General features: G+C 42.0%; 1 protein-coding gene across 1 annotated transcript in view; it reads left to right on the top strand.

Annotated features, from left to right (window-relative positions):
• Window positions 1-19,530, top strand: part of ABHD12 (abhydrolase domain containing 12, lysophospholipase) — a 48,288-nt gene that overhangs the window by 9,492 nt on the left and 19,266 nt on the right. The window contains exons 2-4 of the mRNA XM_075413252.1: window positions 11,751-11,875; window positions 15,302-15,407; window positions 17,813-17,932. Coding sequence (XP_075269367.1) covers window positions 11,751-11,875; window positions 15,302-15,407; window positions 17,813-17,932 — 351 coding nt within the window. The remainder of the gene's footprint in view (window positions 1-11,750; window positions 11,876-15,301; window positions 15,408-17,812; window positions 17,933-19,530) is intronic.

Raw genomic sequence — 19,530 nt, 5'->3', positions numbered from 1 at the left:
AGCATAACAAAAAAAAACCTCTTGGAAGAGTACTTTTCAGTGGGATACATGCAAGCTCAGAGCAGAGAGGAGTAAATGCATTTACCCTGTCTAGAGGTTGATTTGCCTTCCCTTGGCAGTAAAACTTCCCCTGGGGTGACTTTTCTGAGACAGAGAAGCCTACACAAAAGAAGGTGATGTAACTGGAGCTTTGGAGTTAGACTTCCAGGTTGCAGCATCCTTGCTTATGGAGGAAAGTATGTGCAGGGTGTTTAAGAATCGAGGGTAGGTTTTTAGACTTCCTTGGCATCCCCAGGAAGGGAAGCCTGGCTCTCTTTGCTCCCCTTTCTCCCTCTCCTATCTCACTTTTTGTAAAGTTTTAATTGGTTCCAGAGCAGCTTTAGGAAGCACGAATAAAGCTGACAATGCCAGTTTTATACTGCTGAATATGAAAACTGTGAATTGGACACAGTCGTTGGAAATAGCCCATTCTGTTGTCCTTGCAAATCCAGCAGAAATGCAGTGAATAACCTTTTCTTCCAGTTTCCAATAGCTTTATGCTATCTCCAGCAGAGCATTCTTTTCCCCTTTTGACTACCAGAGTGGGGACTACATTTTGCTTTAAACTTTGTGGCAGGCTGATGTACAGTGCTGCAAAACGTTCTATTTCTGTGCAGTTACGTAGAAACTCCAACACCTGCTTTTCACTTTCCTTGAGTTATGTGTCTTCTGGCTTGACTCTTCAGAGATTTGCAGTATTAGCAAAGGCTCTGGTTTTAATTGTCATTAATTTTTCAAGCCTTTGTACTTTGGGAGTTGTATCCTCAACAAGATGATAGCTAAAGCTGCAATCCCTGAATAAAGCACAGGTGAAAGCAGGAATGGGTTAGTCTTCCTGGCTGTATGTAAAATAACCCCCTGTTCAAGGTATGTCAGAGGCTGACTGTGGTTCTGTATCTGTTCATACATCTGTACTTTAACCATGGCTCTTGCTTTATGGCCGTGCGCTGTTCATTAAGCCTCCCTTTTTGAACAGGTCACAATTACAGAGGGCACTGTGACTGCCAGCTAAATGTAGCAGTGCTCAGCTGACGGTCAGCCTATGTAATGTTTTGGCATTGTTTAACGTTCTTGTTTGCTTGTGTGCCTCTAACAGGGAACTGGTGGTTCATTGTAATCAAAATGTATTACCAAAGATGTGTTGTGTATCTAAAAGGTGGCAGTATCACTGCTAACACAGAAGCGTTTTTTTTTCTTCAAGATTCCAAGGAGGAATGGCTGCTGATCTCTGCTGGCAAAAGCAGAGCAGTTGGACAAATACAAGACGACCTTCTTCATGCATTTAAAAGGAAAAAGATCTACAATACACAAATGAGACTTTTGCTCAGGTGGTTTAAAAGAGAGCCGGAGCCACAGAGCCTGCCAGTAGTGGTAATTCTCAAGCTATGTGGCTGGTGACTGTCTCCCAAAAACGGTTGTGTGAAAAGAAGACTTCATCTACACAGAGTTGTGCAGCTCGGAATTACGGACCTGTTCATACACACTAATCTATAGGAACAAAGTCTGAGTCCATGGATTCCTGTTACTGCTGCAAGGTTAACACACGCGTGCAAGTCTGGTGGATTTACAGCATGTTAACAAGTTTTAAGTGGTGGAAGGGGAACTGGCTTGGCTGTACTGTATGCTTTTTCAGTTACGGTATGCATTCAACAGGCAAGTGGCTTTATGTTCACCGTAGTTCCTAACTGCCGTTTGAGTATTAGATGTCTAAATTGGTTTTGTTCTTGAACCTTTGCTTGTGCACGCTGATATTCCTCCTCGTGAGGAGAGTGGTAGAGAGAAACAAGCTGTACTGCTTCAAGAAAAATCCGACTCAGCTGGTCTCAAGCTCCTGTTTTTCACTTCTGGTGCTGTTTCAGTCTTTTCGTGTTTATGCTCTGTTTTTTCCTCTTTCATTTGCAGCCAGCTTTGCGTTCACCAGCTCGTGGACTAGGGAGAGGGCTGTGCCTTTAATATAAACCAGCTGTCAGTTGTGAAATGAGTGGAAAACTTAAGAATTTGGTAAACACTGTGGAGGCAGTGTACTTGCACCACAGTAGTATGTCAATGCCAAGCTCAACTAAAATCTAGTGTGGGTGACTTCAGATTTGATTAGTGTCAGCGGTATTGCTGGGGAGCTCTGGGGAAAGCACATTCTTAGGATTTAAACAAATGGTTCATACTAGAAAGGTTCTAGCACAAACTAATTGGCTGTTGCAGAAGTTGCATTCAAGGCAAGTCAACAACCTTAAAACCCTAATCCCCAAGCCTGCTTTTCTGTCCCATAAGTCCATTGTTCAATTGCCTAGAGTGTAATTATTCATCTTTTGCTACAGACCTAAAATAGCAGAAGCATCTGCTCCTTGCTTCTTCAAACACAGCTTTCAGGTTAATCGTCACACACAATTCACACTAATACTATTTTATGTAAGTATTGAGAAGTAACATAGCTGTTGCTTAAGCTATGCTGTTAGTATACACTAAATCAATCAGTACTGTGTTGTCGAATGTTCAGCTTGTTCTTGTCTCTGTCTGTGACACATATGTAGATTTCATGCAGTTACAATGTAAGTTGCCAAGCTCCTGTCCTTCAAAGGAAGTGCCAATACTCACAGTCATTTAATTAGACAAGCAGTGTTGTAACTGCCTTTCAGGGGTAGTTGGCTTAGGCGATGATTGTGAAGAGTAGAGCCCCAGGTGTGGCACTGGGAAGGTACAGGGTGATCGAGGGGGGGAAAAGTTGGATGTAGCTCCCACATGCTGCCCTGTGGGGTGTGTAAATGCTTGTGTGAGCCTTTCACTATCTTGTTTCATCATCTGCTCTGCTTTTTGCAAACAGGTTTCATTGCCAGAGGCCCATACTTTACCTGCAGGCTGCTGCATAATTTCTGCTCATTAACATTATACATTAACGTGCCTTTCCCTCACTTTATGGACTTTTTTTTTTCCCTGCTGCACTCTGAGTCTCTGCATGACCCTCCCTGGCATTGCATTGCTATCAGCTGACTGATCAGCAGTGCCACCTTCTTTCCCTTGCTCTGAGTGCTGGCGCTGCATTTCCCCCTCTTGCTGCACCAGGGTCTCGATTCTTGCAGGTCCTACCCGAGATCTTTTCCTGTTCCACAAGCTGAAATGAGGCTGTTGAGGTCTCAATAGCTGGAGCTTGCTGGCCCCTTCTGAAATCCCAATTCATTGAGATGCTGTCCTTTACTTTGCAGTTATCTCTAGGAGAGGCAGACCTGAGTTCTTGTAAATGACTGACTAGATGGCTTCCTTCTTGCTGTTTATTGTTTTAAGTTAATGTTTAATTGGCTGACGTTAATCAGAAGGAGACACAAAAGCAGTCTAAGAGTCTGGGCTGTAAGAGGGGAGCTAGGTAATGAAGTGGTGGACTGGGAGAATTTGGGAGCTTAAAGTTTCAAACCTCATCTGCATTCAGATAGTTGGAACAACGCTACCTGAAGCTCTTCCCGGGGCCAAAAGGAGATGGCCTGTAGGCACGGCTTGGTTTTGGGCTGAAATGGATAAGGAAGATTGAGGGAAGAGCTTGGGAATAGACAGTTTGTAATGAAGGGAGGGAAAGGAGGTTGCTTAAGAGGAATGTGTCTAAGGCAGCAGTTGTAGTCTCTGTGAGCTGATGCTACTGCCAGAAAAAAAGGTCCCGGAGGCTCCTCCTTTGGACAGGCTTTTCCACCATGACTGCTAGGCTGTGTCTACTGACCGACCAAATTGAAAAGCGATTTTTATATGTACTTGCATGTATCCACTATGATGCAGATACAGGTTCAGATTTTTCCTACAGTGAGTTTTCTTTTGTGGCCACATGAACGTTTGCCAGCTTCAGGCTGCGTAGGTATGGAAGTGAACGGGCAGTGGGATAAACTGCGTAGTTTACCAATGTACAGCTTGTCAAATGAACTTAAGTGACTTCTCTGACTGAAAGGTGGTGTTTGGGAGATTTTTTAAAGATGATAGAAATCCAGTGAGCCTAACTGAAGGCAGCATCAGTAGGAATTTGACTGATGTTACGTGGGACACTGTTAATGGAAAATACGGGGTGGGATGCTGAAAGTGTTGGTTAGTGTATAGACAAAATATTCTGGTTCTGTTTGCTGACATGCAGCACTTCTCTGGAGCTGTGTATGCAGCTTTTAGTGTCTTTCTGTGATGCTGCTGTGAAGAGAGAAATAAGCTAGTGCTTATGATAGCTTTCTGCTGTGCTTTAGAAATACAATGTACTATTCAGCCAAAAAAAAAAAAAAAAGGAAGAAAGCGTTTTTTTTGGTGTGATAGCAGCAAAGAAAAGAATAAATTTCAGTGTCTGGCAGTGTTTTTCTGTGGTTAGAACAGTTTGAATTTCCTGCCAAATGCTAACTCAGAAAGTTTTATGGGTGTACTGACATCTCCTTGTTAATGCTGGGTTTTGAGCTTTTGCCTCTGTTGGGACACCTTTACTTTCCATCTCGGTTAGTGGGGTGTCTGTTTAAAAAATGGGCTGTAATATATTCTGATGAAGCTGAAGGTGGAGCTTGCATGTTCAGAAATGTTCTCAAAAAAACTCAGCTTGCCTTTCTTTTCTGTTTTTTTTTTTTATGAAAACCCATAGGCTTTAAATTGGTTGCCTTTCCACTGTCTTATTAAACCATTATTCCTGTTAGTTTGTCTTGTAATTAAAAGAGAAATAGTAGAACATCACAGCTGTTTGCTCCTGGGTACAGTCAAACTAAGTAGGCTGGTGGGAACTATGGAGTGGAGTAGCTTTTTCTGGGCTGGATCTGTGCCGATGAAGGCTTGAGTGCCTTACTCCATCCTAGCTTTTCAAGGCCAGTATTTAAGAAGGTGTGCTTAGTGTTTTATTTAAACCCCTCTTCCACTTTCTCATTGCTGTAAATAGGGCCATTTGGTAGCTTAGCAGGACTTTGAGATTTGAATAGTGTTTTCTGTCTCTGCCTACTGGGTAATCGTTGTTTAGCTTTTGAAGTACTCTGGTACACCTTGCTCTAGGAAAAAAAACTGTTCAGTGAAAAGTCAGCTGGTCTGATTTGTTGTGTGCACCTGGTGAACTTCAGTCCGTCTAGCTCAGCTCTGCATCGCCAGAGGGACGTTCATGAAGTGTGGGCTGTTGCTCTTTGTCAAGAGTTGGTAGGAGGAATTAAGCAGACAACGGTGTTAGGCAGAGTGTCCTTTGCAGGGTGAGGGAATAGACTGGGTGACTTCTCAGGATCTCTTATAACCTCTTTGCTGTTCATGAATCTATGACATGACTAAAATAGTCCCTGATTTCGGATGCTTTTCGTAAGGCAAATGGTGAACATTTTAGATGATGCAGTGATGAAAGCCATAGGATCAGTTATGAATTTGCCTGTTGCATCCTCTGTACCTTTGATGGCCTAGAATGGAAATTTACTTTGTATTAATTGGCTGATGATTCCTGGTAACAGATCTAACAATTCTTACTGTTAATGCTTGGCTCTATGTGCAGGTAGATTTATGCTTGAATTATAGAGGCTGTCAAAGAACAAATAGATACCCAACCTTTTCTGTCTCATCTCAATAGCTGAAAGATCAGGTTGTCTTTTGCAACATCAGAAAGTAAATAGTGTCCTTCACAGACATGGCATGTGTCAGTAACAATTTCTTTTGCTGCTGGATGCTTGCAAAATCCTTTACCCATTTAAAAATATGCTCTGCACTGCTCTTTGCAATGTAATATCTTTATTCTTTTGAAGAAGTGCAGAAGTGATGATGTTATACTGCAGTTTAGTTTTCGAGAGAGAGTAGAATAGTTCTTCAGAAAGTGCAAAGGTTCAAGATTTTAAGGAGGTGGCAAAGGAATCTGGTAGGACTAATTTTCTTCTTGTTTTTCAGATCTTTCCAAGAGCAAAGATTTTTGGGAATTGGTTGAAACTAAAAGTCTGTGACGATGCAGATACCCATGCAGTTTATGTCCATGATTTTTTGGGGTTGTTTTACGAAACAGGCTTGGGGAAAAAAAAAGAATAATGCCTTTACATGTGTGTCTTGTTTCCAGGATTGATGTTTATGACTTTTAGATGATTGCTCAATCCCTAGAGTAGCAAGATGAGTTTGGGGACTTTGATTTTTCTTTTTGAGTTGTTTTACAGTGAACTGATCCTGTTAAAAAGGATTCTAATGCCAAAGGGAGGGACCAGTTGCTCAGATGCTAAGGATTCTGGCAGATACAGCTGTGTTACCACTGGCTTTCGTGTATTCGGGGCAAGATTTGTTTTCAGGATTGGATGAATTTTCTATAATTCAACCACCCTGCTCTCTATACAGTGCCTCCAGTGAAGCAGAATGAAAACTTGGCTGCAGACTTCTCATTGAGGAGAATTCTGCATGGCTGGGCTCAAAATAAGAGTCACGTGGTTGCCTATTTGCCTATGCAGCTTCGTTCACTGTGCACAGAAACCAGGAGGGAACAAACCTTTTGACATTAGCATCTTTTCAGTTTGTGTTTGGCTGTATGTGAAGCAGGTTTTGCAGCAAACTAGAGGAGAAAAAGACTCATATTAATCTTGTAGTGGAAAATTGCTTTGTTGCGTGTCACTGCACAAGCTGTGCAAAAACTGCTGGTAACATTTTGGAGTGGAGATGAGACCCACCGCCTGCCTATGAGCTCCCATTCGGGAGCTGGGAGGCTCTCTCTGAATGTGCTTTCACACAGTTGGGAGGCTGGTAGGTTTTCTTCCTGTTTTATTTTCTTGGCAGGGAACAAGTGAAGTAAAACAATAGATTAATTAGCTTCGGTGGCTCAGATGGCCTGTGCGGGGGGAGAAGAAAGATCGGGTGATCCTTTCACCCTTCAGGGACCTGTAAGAAGGAGGAGCCCTGTGCAACACAGCTGTCCAGCCTTCCTGTGGGAAGATGAATGCTTTTGAAGATCCGACCTGGGCTAGTAACTGTCTCTTGTTTAAACCAAGGCTAGCAAGGAAGGCTGGAAGGCTTCAGTGACTTGATGTGTGGGCTGTCCTGCCCTGTGCGTAGCTGCTGTGTTGTTTCTGCATACCTCTCTGTGCCTTGGGGCTCAGTTGCAGTTTCCTGATTATAGAATAGGTCCACCTTTGTTTACCCAAAGTAATTCATCCAAGTCCTGTAAATTTCCTTTGACCGTCAGTTTTTTGAATCCTTTGCACATGTCTTTGTCTACCTCCTGATTGTTATGCTCTTGATCCTTGTCTGTCGGGAGGAATGTATTGATTTTTTTTTAATGTTTTCTGTTAGAAAAGTGGGGGGATGTGTTCTTATTATGCCATTATTTCTGTTATTTATTTCTTCCTCTACCACTTTTAAAGTTACTTTTGTCACCTTGTAATCGCGAGGTGCCTTATGTGACCAAGAATGAAAATGGTCTTGGCTCTCCACACCCTGTGCCCTGAAGTCCTGCTGGGAGAGGACTGCCGGTTTGCAGCTTGAACAGCTGATGATTTGAGGGACGCCAGAGAAACAGAATTGCGCTGATCAAATGTAGATGGAGTCTCGTACTTGGGTGTCCGTGAGCATTTTGTTTGACTGTTGCCTCTGCTAGATGCCAAAGGCCACGTGGGCTGTATGTGCGGTTGTCTGTAGGTCCTTTTGGGACTGCAAGCCCAGTGTGTGTGTGCCTGATAAATTTTGTGCTGTTCTTGTTCTACAGCAGCTCTGATCGTAAGTCTCTTGTGTCACCCTTGGCCTGCCCTTGCACCCTTACAGCACAGCTGATAAGGAGATCCTAATGGAAGCTCTTCTGGTGCACTTCTGATACAGAAGTGATTCAGGTGCTCTGCAGGGGAAATTTAATCTGAATCTGTATGCGGAACATGCCAAGGTAGTGTGGTCATTGGGCACTCTGTTCACGAAACCTCCCAAGCTTGCTGGAGAGCAGGGAGGAACACCGCTACTGTGAACTGAAAGATGCCCATAGCAAATCTGCTTGTTGTGGTTGCTCTTTGCAGACACACTGTGATTGTGGACAACGGGTTGAAATCCCTGTTGCGTGACGGTGCAGCACTTAAATTTTAGTCTCGCAATTGTTTTCTGTGGCGAGATGAAGGATGTTTGTGCCTGCAGTTCCCCTTAGCGCTGGTGGCGTAAAGATAGCACACTCAGGAGAAGCTGTGATGAGAGGACCCCCAGCTTCTTCTCACTGGCCAAATAATCTTATTGTCTGCCCAAATGCAAAATATACTTGTTCTGGATGAATATAGGACCTTCATCCAGGTGGAAATTATCAGGAAAATTTTCCGTTTCTGATGTTGTCACACTTTCAGGAAAGACTTTCTTCTTTCAGATTGAAGTATGTCTGGAGAGACAAAGTATTTTTCACATCCACTTGGAAATCTACATGAAGCAAAAAATACTTCAGATTTTGCCCGTGTTTGGGCAGAACCCAGAAGTTGGGGAAAAACCTTTGGTGAATGAAGGGAGAAAATGCGATGTCAGTGGGGATTTTTTTTTATTTTTGGCGTGACTTGGGGTTGGGTGTTTTGGGTTGGTGTTGAGTTGTTTTTGTTGTTTTTGATTTTTTTAGACATTACTTCTTCCTGGAAATCTGTTTATCATACTCTTCAGTGTGTTCAGTTTGCAGCTGCTTGTTCCCTAACTCACTTGTATTTTCCAGCTAAGACTGACCGAGTTCCCTGGTGAAAAGGGGGTGAAAAGTGTGTTACGGCTGCTTTTGTGTGAGCACACAAAAAGCTCCCTATGCAGGGCATTTATTTCCTGAAATAGCTTTTCTGCAGAGGAGCAACAGTTTAATTTAGCTAAATTGCTCATGAAAGAATTACCTGATAATTTTACAACGCCTGTACATCAGTATGTTGTCTTAGATTTATCACCAGAAGATGAGCTGTTTGTTGGGGGATAGAGGTTTTGCCCTAGTTGCATTTTAAGTAGACACCTCCCTGGAGATGAGGTTTAAATGTCACGTTACCGATTAGCATTTGGCATGGGGTGCCAGAGCAAAGGAAGGTATGTCTCAGCTCAGTCTCTGAAGAAGAGAAAACTAACATAATTCCTGAACTCTGACAGCATTACTCAGACTATGTTATCTCCATTGTTTTTGCTCCTGGTTCCAGCTCACGGCTGTGTCATGCTAAGTGCTTTGGCAGCCCAGGCATCTGAAGAGCCTATGTTTTGATGTGTCCTGGTTGTGCCTGGAGGAGTTCAGACCTCACTCTGGTGCCTTTCTAAACAGCTGGGCTTTCTCTGTAGGACTGGAATGCTGGCGTATGCGTAAGTGCCCCAGGAGAGCTCTGTTTGGCTGCAGCCCCAGGCAGAACAGCTTGCTGGAAAGCTTGCTGCCTGAGTGCTCACCCGTGTTACATTTCTCAGTGGGAGGGTGGTGATGGCAGAGTCACCTCTCGGTATAAGGCAAGAAGAAACTGCAGGATTGTGTTCACTCTGAGCAACCACCCAAACAAGACAAAAAGTTTTAAGGCAAAGACACGCTTTCCTCATTGAAGAGAGCTAGATTGTATCCTGACTGCTCAGCGACTGAATGTCAGCTACCCTTCAGTGATCTCTCCTCCCCTTCACTTCCACAAACCTGTTCCAGCAATGGAAGTAGGCAGTAGGTGCTAACGTGGGGGTGGCAGTGGAAAGCTGGTTTTGAGAAAGGAGAGCTGTGATCCGTTGTGATGAGCCCAAGCAAAATGATGTGTGTGGTTTTTTTTCCAAAGTTGTGGGGTTTGCGTGTGTATTTAGCTGACCTTACAGCATTTGACAGTGGATTGCTCTGCAGACCGTGGCTTTAGCAAATGTCTGCTGGGCCCCTCTCAAAGGCCACAACTGTAGGCAGACTTTGGGTTGCTTGTTACTGCTTGTGTGCTCAGGACCTCTGCTGCCACCTCTATTTGCTGCTCTCCGTGGGGCAGAGGTGGGTCAGTCCAAGGCTTTGGTACTCGGTAGTGTTCTTCTAAAGCCCCTGTTTTGTACTGTTTCCTCTGCCAGTCCTTTGCTGTTTCTGCTTTCCTTAATACTTTAGGAAACTGGGCTTGAGGTATGGAAATGTCACTAGAAGCCTTGCTGTCTTTCTTCACCTCTTCATTGTCAGGTTTGCCATGGGAAGTATTAAAATCTGTTGAACCTGTTGACGTGGGCTTGTTGCAGCCAGAGCTGGCCGGCAGTGTCTTAGCAGTATATATATATATGTATTTTTTTTTTTTTTCTCCTCTTGGAAAATGGCAGTTCCTTTAGCTTGTCAAGAAAAGTGTACCAGTTTTGGTGGTAGAAGTTCTGGAAGTCCACAGTCTCGTTCCTAGGTGAGAGGAAACAGACAGGTACTTGTAAGTAGGCAGTAGTGTGATGGAGGCAGGTTGTGGAAGAAGAGGAGGATAGCTTGTTCCCTGTGACTACCCTAGCAATTGTGACAAAAACTGACGTGGTGCAGGATCTGGCATGTCTCCTTTTTTTACTGCACTGAAAAACTGTTCCTGAGAGCCTTGGCTTTAGCCTAGGGCTAAAAAAGCTGTTGATCTTGAAGATTTTGGTGCATGATTAAACTGTTTCCATCCCAGTTCTGTGTGTACGCTCATATGTCTTGTAGAAATGCTTAAAAAAGAGGACTTGAGGCTCTCTGTTTGGTAGTTTCAACTATCTGACAGTGCTCAAACCCTCTTAGCACTAGTGTGGACCAAGTTCAGTGTGTTGGCTCCTAAAATTACCAGGTGGGAAATTAATAATTCCATGCCTTTTGGAAAAACTGATCTCTGCTTTCAGCTGCCAGTAGTTCCCGACGCTGAGAACTGGTTGCTCACTGGCGTGCAGTGTGGTTCCCGCTCAAGACTGTGGGAAAGCAAAGGAAGTTGTCTTGCATGTGTTTTAGTTCTTGATTGCAATGATAGTTGAGGGCGTCGGTGTTTCTACCTGTAAAATGTTAATCAGCTAGATCATTAGAAGTGCACCTTTATGTATACATACATGCTTATATATAGATACACATGTGAGTGTGTGTGATAATTGTTCTGAGGCAACAAAGTATATTTGGAGAGAAATTGCTTTACTGCTGCTGTGTGATCCTTCGAGGTTTTTTTTTTTTTTTTTTATTTGGGTGGTTGTTGGTTTTGGTTTTTTGTAGCTTGCTCCTTCCAGTCAGAATACTTAAGAGAAAATAGCAATAAAGTGTTGGGACAATTGTTCCAAACTCAGTCTGGACTCATAGAGAATGATGACGCAGATAAGAAATTTCATAATGTTTTACAACTTAGAAAGATATGCTTTCCAGGCCATGGAGAGGTATGAACCCTTTTTTGTTTGACAAGGCAGAATGACTGCTCCAGTCTGTACATGAGATTATGGGTAATTTTATCAGTCTCATTACACATAATTCCTCAAAATATGTGAAAATCTAACTGGACAAAATCTGGCTGATAGCCATTTAAATAGGAAGTACAGTCAGGGTACTTTTTGGAGACAAACATGTGATATGCATTTCTAGAGATCCTGAAATCTGTTGAATCAGCAGAAAAAAGCTCTTGTTAGAGTGTTTTAAAATGTAATCGGTGGGAAGTTTCTGTTCCCTTTTTCTAAGCTGTGCATCATCAGCTGACAGTTTGGCTGCTTCTGCTTCTCTCAAACAACTGAGGCTACATAACCCATTTAAAGTTAGTTTTGTTTAAAGAGTAAATGACCAGGTTTTCAAATACACCAAGCACACAGATTGTTCTGAAAATTGCTTCATAAAATTCCTGCTGTATTCAGATCTGTGTCTTTTTTTCTTTTCTCTTATACAGGCGATACGGATTATGGTTTCGATTGCGGAAGTTAATAATCTGGTTGCTGGGAGTGTACATAGCCATTCCATTTCTAGTAAAACTTTGCCCTGCTATTCAGGCGAAGCTGGTCTTCCTAAACTTTGGTAAGTAACTCAGCCTGTTGGGATGGGTGAGGGGTGAAGGAGTGGAGTGTCTTTATCTTTCATTTGTCTGCTGTCACTTTCACCCTGTGTGTGTGCAGCTTGTGAAGGATATGAACTTTCACATGTCACAAGTGCTCCAAACTATGGTTTGGAAAGCATCCTCCGTGGCCCTAGTAGTCTTTGTAGTATGTCTCTGTATAAATAGTGACCAAACTGAAGCCAACATTCAGCCAAAAGGGTCTCCTTCAGAAAAACTCTGCAATATGTTGAATGCATTTTTCCAAAGAGTTCAACAGAGTTGCATGAATAGACAGCAAGCAAGTGAAATTAAGTCCAGTGGATTGTTTTCCAGACAATGACTCTTCACCTGAAAGGATTTTAGGAGAATATTCTGGGTGGGATGGAAGAGACCTGTTCAAGCAGTCAGACTGAATGTTTTCCTTGTGTCTGTTTAGCCTTTGCATTTGGTCAAACTGATGGTGCAGTGGGTCTGGTGAGCTGGCTCAGCTCCAAGGTCGCCCAGGGCAGCTTGAGCATCCGCAGGATGGAAAATGATGGAGCATCACTATGTGGGAGACACTTCTTTGTGATCTAAATTTGTCTTTAAACCTCAATTGTGTTTTGTAATGAAGTTTTGAAAAATACCTTCCTTTGATTATAGAAGCTCTGGCTAGAAGGACCAACTATGAATATGTTGCTTTTATACAACTTCCATGATTTTGATTGCATGCTCTGTATATTCTAACACCTTGTATTGTGGTCACTGTGAAGTGTGCACATGTGTGGGCCAGCTCTTGTGCCTTGATTGTTAGAACTGACGGCTGGGTAACGTGAATAATGCAGGTTACTTCCATTTTCATCACCTTACTTTTTCAGTGATGATGTGCATCTGCCCTTGCAGAGTTTTGTAAGGTTCCATGAAGTTCCTACCTCTATTCATTCCTAAGTGACCAAAATAATTGTCCTGTAACGCTTTATTACGCTAATACTTGCACTAATCGCTGCAGTGTTGTTCCTACTGCTTTATGTAATGGCAGTCGCATTTTACTTGTGAAAGTACTCACATGAAAAATTATTTGCCTTTATACAAAGTGCATTCTAACACTCTTATTAGAAGTACCTTGGCATGTTTGAGTAATTCCTCTCCATTGGAGAGTGACATTTCTCCTTCAGAGGAGTGGTGGTGGGTTTGCCCGGTCATATTGTTCTTTAATCACCTGGGTATAAATCAATACAGTTCAGCCATCTTTTTCTCCTCTTGTGTAGTTTGGGATTTGCTTCGAAAACAGTAGCAGAGAGCTTCAGGAGATAGCTAAGGATCAATTCATAGCTGTACTCCCACTGTTAGCAACCAAACCAATGTCTGGATTTGTTCTTGTAGACAGACTTCTGTTCCAGGTTGTGAGATGCATGGGCATATGGGCAGAGATCTCAAGCTGTCTCCATTGGAAGTCTTCAGAAAACTCAGATTTCTAGAAATATAAATACAGAATAGATCAGACTTAATATATCAATGTGATTAACAAATCATGATTTTTGTCATATGATGTGTTGCAAGGGATACCAGATAGCTCTGAAATGTGTCACTAAAATAATCCCTGATGTGCTAAATCTCCGTGTGATGTATTCCTGTACGATGACGATAGCAATCTGTTTGTGTAGAATAGACGGGCCGTCCCAGTGGTAAATACCATACATAAAATTTTCTGATATTTCTGTATTTTTGTGTTGCATCTGAGGTAGATGTTTACCTGGCCCCCCATCACTGTAACACTGATATGTTCCTTTTCATATCTTTGTAATACAATATCTGGCCAGAAAGATGTAACAGATTTGGCAGATGGGAAAATCAAGGCACAAAAGTTGAATAATTTTCCCAGAACACTGCTAGAAGTGACTTGTGCGCCTGTCCAGACCTCAACCACAGACCTTACCATCATCTTGGAGGATCCACCACCCTTGTGAGATCTTCACTGAATTCTGTGGTGACAGCGCAGTGACCCAGCACATCTCTCATGGCATGCATGCTTTGTCTGGGACCCTTCCACATGCTTGTGCATCAGAGCAGACACTTGCACACATGTAGATTTGCAGTCTTAAGGGGCTGGATTTGTCAGGTTCCTATTGCATGTTGTCTGCCTTAGTTTTTGTGCTTGTGGAATGTTTAGTGATACTTTTGAGTAAGTGAAGTGAGATTTGACTGTCACCATTATCAGTGCTTTTTTGTGTGTCAATAGCACAAAAATTTTGTGTTAATTGTTGTGCCATTAAATTTCAAGCAGACAGACTTCCTGGTTCTGCTGGAGTGGAGCTCAAGTTTGTGGGAAAAGCCTGAATCATTGGGAGAAGAGAGTCCTTAAAACTGCTTGATGCTGTCAGTAGATCTCTGTAGCATCTCTATGGTACTGGGTATGTCAGAGTCTGCCTAGAGAGGCCACACAGAAGTAGTGATGGAAAAAGAAACATTTAGACTAAGCACCTCCCCTCATTTAGCATATTGCACAGTGTCTGTGAGATGTAACTTGTGAATCAAGCAATGGAAAACAAAGTGCTGAAGACTCTTGATGTTTGACTTTCCTGATGTTGCTCATGTTTGAATCATTGAATATAACAAGCAATGAACAACTGTGTTGTAGAAGTTGCACAACATAAAACATTTGGAAGAGTGAATTGAAGTGTGATGATTTTATTTTCAGGGATCACTTTCTGAAGAGATGAAGTTTCCAGCCTAACACGATCTCTTAAATACTGCAGTGTCTGGGAGAGACAGCAATTATTTACAGTCTTTGGAGGGTAGGCTGACAAACTGCATATCCTCATCAAAGGCTCAGGAGGACAGCTTTTGACAAAATTTGTCTTCTCTTACAGGACCTGAGCAATGTGGTGTTTGCTATTTCAATACAGTATCTCCTTTAGAATGTTATATTATAGAGGCTGAAACCACATGTTGTCCTGAAACATGTTACGGCTCTGGAATGCATCCTTTATCCCAGGAATTTGTCTGATCAGTAACTTTCGTTACAGCTAAAATGCAAACAGTAAAGGTTTGTCAAATCAGCTAACTCACCCCACTGATGCAGCAGGAGTGACTATCTTGTGTCTGGGAGATTTACAAAGCAGACTGGGTAGAAGTGGTTAAATGTGTGCCACAGGAAGCTTTTGTCTGTCTCCCTGTCTCTTCATTTTAGCATGCTCCCTGTTTTTTTGATGGTTGTTTGTGTCGTCTTACCTTGCTCTGTTTGATGTTTGTATTTTAGTCACAGCTGTAGCCAGTTCGTCCTTTCACACAAAAAGAGTAATGTCTTCCCAGCACAGCGGACCAGTTTGTACAACTCTCCAGTGCCTTGGTAAAGCAGTTTTGTAAGAAAATAAAGGTAAAAAGTTTCATGTTACATTTTTTCTTTCTTTTTTTTTTTCCTGTTTCAGTGAGGGTCCCATATTTCATTGACTTGAAAAGACCACAGGATCAAGGTTTAAACCACACCTGTAATTATTACCTGCAGCCAGAGGAGGATGTAACCATTGGAGTTTGGTAAGGAAGCCTGTTCTATGCAGTATGTGCTGTGTGTGTTTATCCTTCCTTTTGTTCTCAATGTTGCCTATCCCGTATTTTTGCTGTGCCTGTGACAACCATGACCTGCTCTGATTTGTGAATGTTTGTGTTTTCCTCTGCCAAGTGACCAAGTTCATGTTGAAAAGTATGCAAATCTCTGGAGCTCATCTGAACTTGGATTAGTAATGCATGAAACACAATTGGACAACCTGTGCATTCAGAGAAACTTCATAATTTGGGATCGTAAAGGTTCCAGGTCTGCATTGCTACAAAGATTGTGCCTTCATATCAGGCGAGACCTAAGGAGTCAGAAGTTTCGTCGTTCAACTGCTGTTCGTATTTTGTTTTGCAAAATAAATGTGGGGGAAGTTAGGAAAACAGGATCAAAGTGTTCAGAGTAGGAGGAAGAATATTCTGCATGTAAAACATATGTAAGGTTTGGAGAGTGGGTGAGGAAGGAACATGCAGTTTACTCTCTTAACAAAACAAGTGACAGTGTCAGAGCTCACTTGTCATTTCTTAGTCAAGAAGAAGGTTTTGTAGTCCCAAGCAAGGGCAATTCATTTTAGCTTCTTGTTTCTCAGGATCAGCATAGATGACTGGTTCTCTGTCTGAAAAAGTCTGCTTTTAGTATTATTAGACCAGCTCAAACCAGCTGCTGCGTCTGTCTCATGATCACTTTCTGTTGTGTCTCAACACCAGGAGTTTCAAAGCCACAGATAAGTTCCTGCTAGCTTTGAAGAAAAAGTAGTGCCTGTGGTTTAAATACATATTAAAGAGCAGCAAACACCTGAAAGAATGGCTAGACCCCATGTCAGGTGTGGAGGGAAGGGGACTGTTCCTTAACACAGCCAGTGATGTTAGATCTGTAATCCATGGGATTTGGAGTTTTTGGTTGTGTGCGTGACTTTTATGTGTCTGCTAGTGCAGTAGAGATTTTTCTCTTCACTTGAGGGCATATGACCTTTTGAATAGGACAGTGATATTCTGATACATAAAGATGGTTCCTTCCCTTTAGGTGAATTTTGGTGAAAGACATGTTTAGAACTGGAAGTTCATACTCTCCAGGGTAGGCTGATAAATAACAGTTTGTGTCTTCACTCGGACAATTAAAATTCTACCTGCTAAGCTGTTGAATAAGTTTAGATTGCAGTCTTGAGATTTTTTATTTTTTTCCCCATACAAATGTACTGTGTGTCTTCACTAAAACAGAACTTCCAGCTTTTGGTGGCAATTTGGACTCTGTGTTGTTTGTCTTGATACTTTTGAGATGGGTTTTTACGGAAGTTGGGAGCCTTGTTTTAACGCCAGTGTAAGGTCTTGTGTTTGGTGTACTTCTGAAACGAAGTCCTCAGTCTGCTATGTTCATAAGCTTGCAAAAGTCTTGAGATAGAACAGCTGGAGAAATTGAGTGCTACAGTTACAAGTGCTTTTTACATCCTTGAACTCAATGTCTGCTGGCTGCGTGCATGCCAGTAAGACTTTTTACATTCTTTTCCCCTGTGTTGGCTTGTCCTCTGAGCTTTACATCTGGGAGGAGGCTGTGTAGATGGGAGTTTGTCTTTCTTCCAAGGAGAAAGGTATGCGAATATTCAAGTTACTTCTGACAGCTGTAAGCTGGCTCCCTTCTCAACAGTCTGAGATGGTTGTGGACATGTACTCGTATTCAGTGTTTGTCTTCTAGAGTAATTATCCAGTTTAAATACCTGCTTTCTCTTCAGTCTGCTGTTCCAGCCTTTCCATTCCCCCAGTGTTGAATGCTTTCTAACAGGCTGCCCAGCTATATTATCTACAGAAGAACAGCTTTGAGTTAAAAATTCCTAGCTCTTCTAGATTGCAGCTTTTCTAACTAAAATGTTATGCCTTCAGGAACCTGGTATCTGAAAACAAAATATGTGATCCTTCTTATCAGACCCTGAGCCTCTCTTTTTCCTCAGATCGACTGTGGAGTCAGATATGCCGTCTCCTCGCTGAACATTCTTTCCAAAACCAGCTAACTTTGGTGATTATTCTGAATATCTGCTGACCTAGCTGTGAATCTTATTTGTGGTGTATGTTAATTGAAGTAATGATATGTCATAAAAGCAGAGGAATTGAGATTCTTTCTCAGCGGGAAGTTCAGTGATAGTGCTTTGGGTTTGCCTGTGAAGTTTGATGCCTTGCGGAGCCCTGAGTTTTGAAGGCAGCGGTGATGGAGGTGAAAATGTAGAAATAACCCTAGCCACTGCCTTTTAAATTTGGCTTTTTGTCAGCTGATCATGATGGTTTTGTGACAGTGGGTGTGAGGTGTGTAATGCTGCGTTAGAGTTGATCAGAAACTCAGAATTCAAGTGGCAGACACTGAGTAGCAACAGGACAATGTATTTTTTTCCTTCTGTATACAGGCACACGGTCCCTGCAGCCTTAGGGAAGAATGCCCGAGGGAAGGACCAGTTGTGGTTTGAAGATGCTTTGGGTTCCAGCCATCCTGTAATTCTTTACTTGCACGGCAATGCAGGAACAAGGTGAGGCACAAAACAGCGATGACTGTTTCATGCTGTGTTTTCCTGGCTTGCTACACTTTGAACACATTGATTAAAAAAAAAACAAAAATCTTAAAGCAGTCCTTTCTTTTAGAAGAAAAGCATGATTTAAGAAATGATGCCTCTCATTTATTGAATGTGGGAGTAAATTTTTTGCGATTACCAGAGATATCTGATATTGTAGCTTACTTTGTATCCTTTGTCTGCTGGAAGCCAGGAGACTGTAACACTTACTAGATCAGGTAGGGAGAAGTACTACTTTTCAGTATAGTGATCTCTGAATCAAGACATGGGATAGTATTAGTGTTTCCATAGAAGTGATTTAAATGCATTAAATAAATTAAAGTTCCTTTCATGAGCTTATTTTAGTAGTTAACACATTCTGAGGAAGGAAAATTGGAAGGAAAGAGGAAGGTAATGTGCTGGTCTTGTTTCATTATTGCATATGTACAAGACATTTGTCTGGAACAGAAGCATTTCTAAAATTTGTAGTTTTATAGTTTACTGTGTGTATTGGCTAAAGAAGTAGATTGGTTCTCTAGACTTTGTTGCTGGATGCTAAAAACCATTAGCACAGCATGAGACTTCCTTGAGGTTTCTCAGAATCACATTATTACTGACACATCTCTGCATGATACAGTGCTTCAGTTATTAGAACTTGGTCTTTTTCCGTACTAATATGCATCTTACAAAGAATATCAGCCCCTTTCTGAGTTTTGAGTTTTGAGTGCTGCTGCATGTTCTTTTGAAGCTGGTGTCTGCTTGCAGATACTCTGCAAGAGCAGAAATGTTGTGGAAATACAAGTTCCGTGATGGTAAAGCAAAGAAGCTCTTTCTTAACTGTGCTGGTAGTGAAGGTTTGCTAGCCTCTACATTGCAGGAACATTTTCGTTTTTCACCTAAATTCTTGTCTGAGCAGTGTTCTTTTTTGGTACGAGGGCATGGTGTGGAAGGTGCATACTGTGAGCCAGGAAATGCATGAGCACATGGGTCTTTGGCACCTGACTTTGTCGTCTTGTGCTGATGTATTACAAGGTTTAGTCAAATTGTTGCATTGTTTATCAAATACTGCTTTGCTTGTTTTCTTGCCTTTATTGCGTGTAGCAGATGATACTAATGGAAGCTATTCTGCAGCTTAATGGTGGTAATTTGGGACCAGTATCTCTTATGGGCGTATTGATGAGATTTACTTCTTGGCTTCTCCAAGTGCTACTGAGATAAAGTACTGAGCTATGGATCAATTACATATTTCACATTTTGCTTTACTCTGGGCATTGGAGAAGCTGGAGGTGTACTGGCTTTGCCATTTCAGCTTTAATATATATTGCTGTGTGTTTTTACACTGCATATTCAGTCTCTTGTCCAAGGACTGCTTTATTGATGAAGGCTGCATTAACCATAAGTAAAAGGCACTGCCTTGGCTTTCTGGTTTGCCTGAGTGGTCTGGAGCTGAGGCAAAAGTGCTGTGTTCACTTGATCCGCTTAGAAAAAAAAAAAAATCCTCTGTTATACTTTGAGGAATGCATGAAAAGGCACCAATGTGTGCACATCAAGGGCGACTTTTCAAGTAAGTTTATCTT

The sequence above is a fragment of the Opisthocomus hoazin genome, chromosome 2 (genome assembly GCF_030867145.1).
Source record: "Opisthocomus hoazin isolate bOpiHoa1 chromosome 2, bOpiHoa1.hap1, whole genome shotgun sequence".
Taxonomy (NCBI): domain Eukaryota; kingdom Metazoa; phylum Chordata; class Aves; order Opisthocomiformes; family Opisthocomidae; genus Opisthocomus; species Opisthocomus hoazin.
This window is presented reverse-complemented; position numbering and strand designations above follow the sequence as displayed.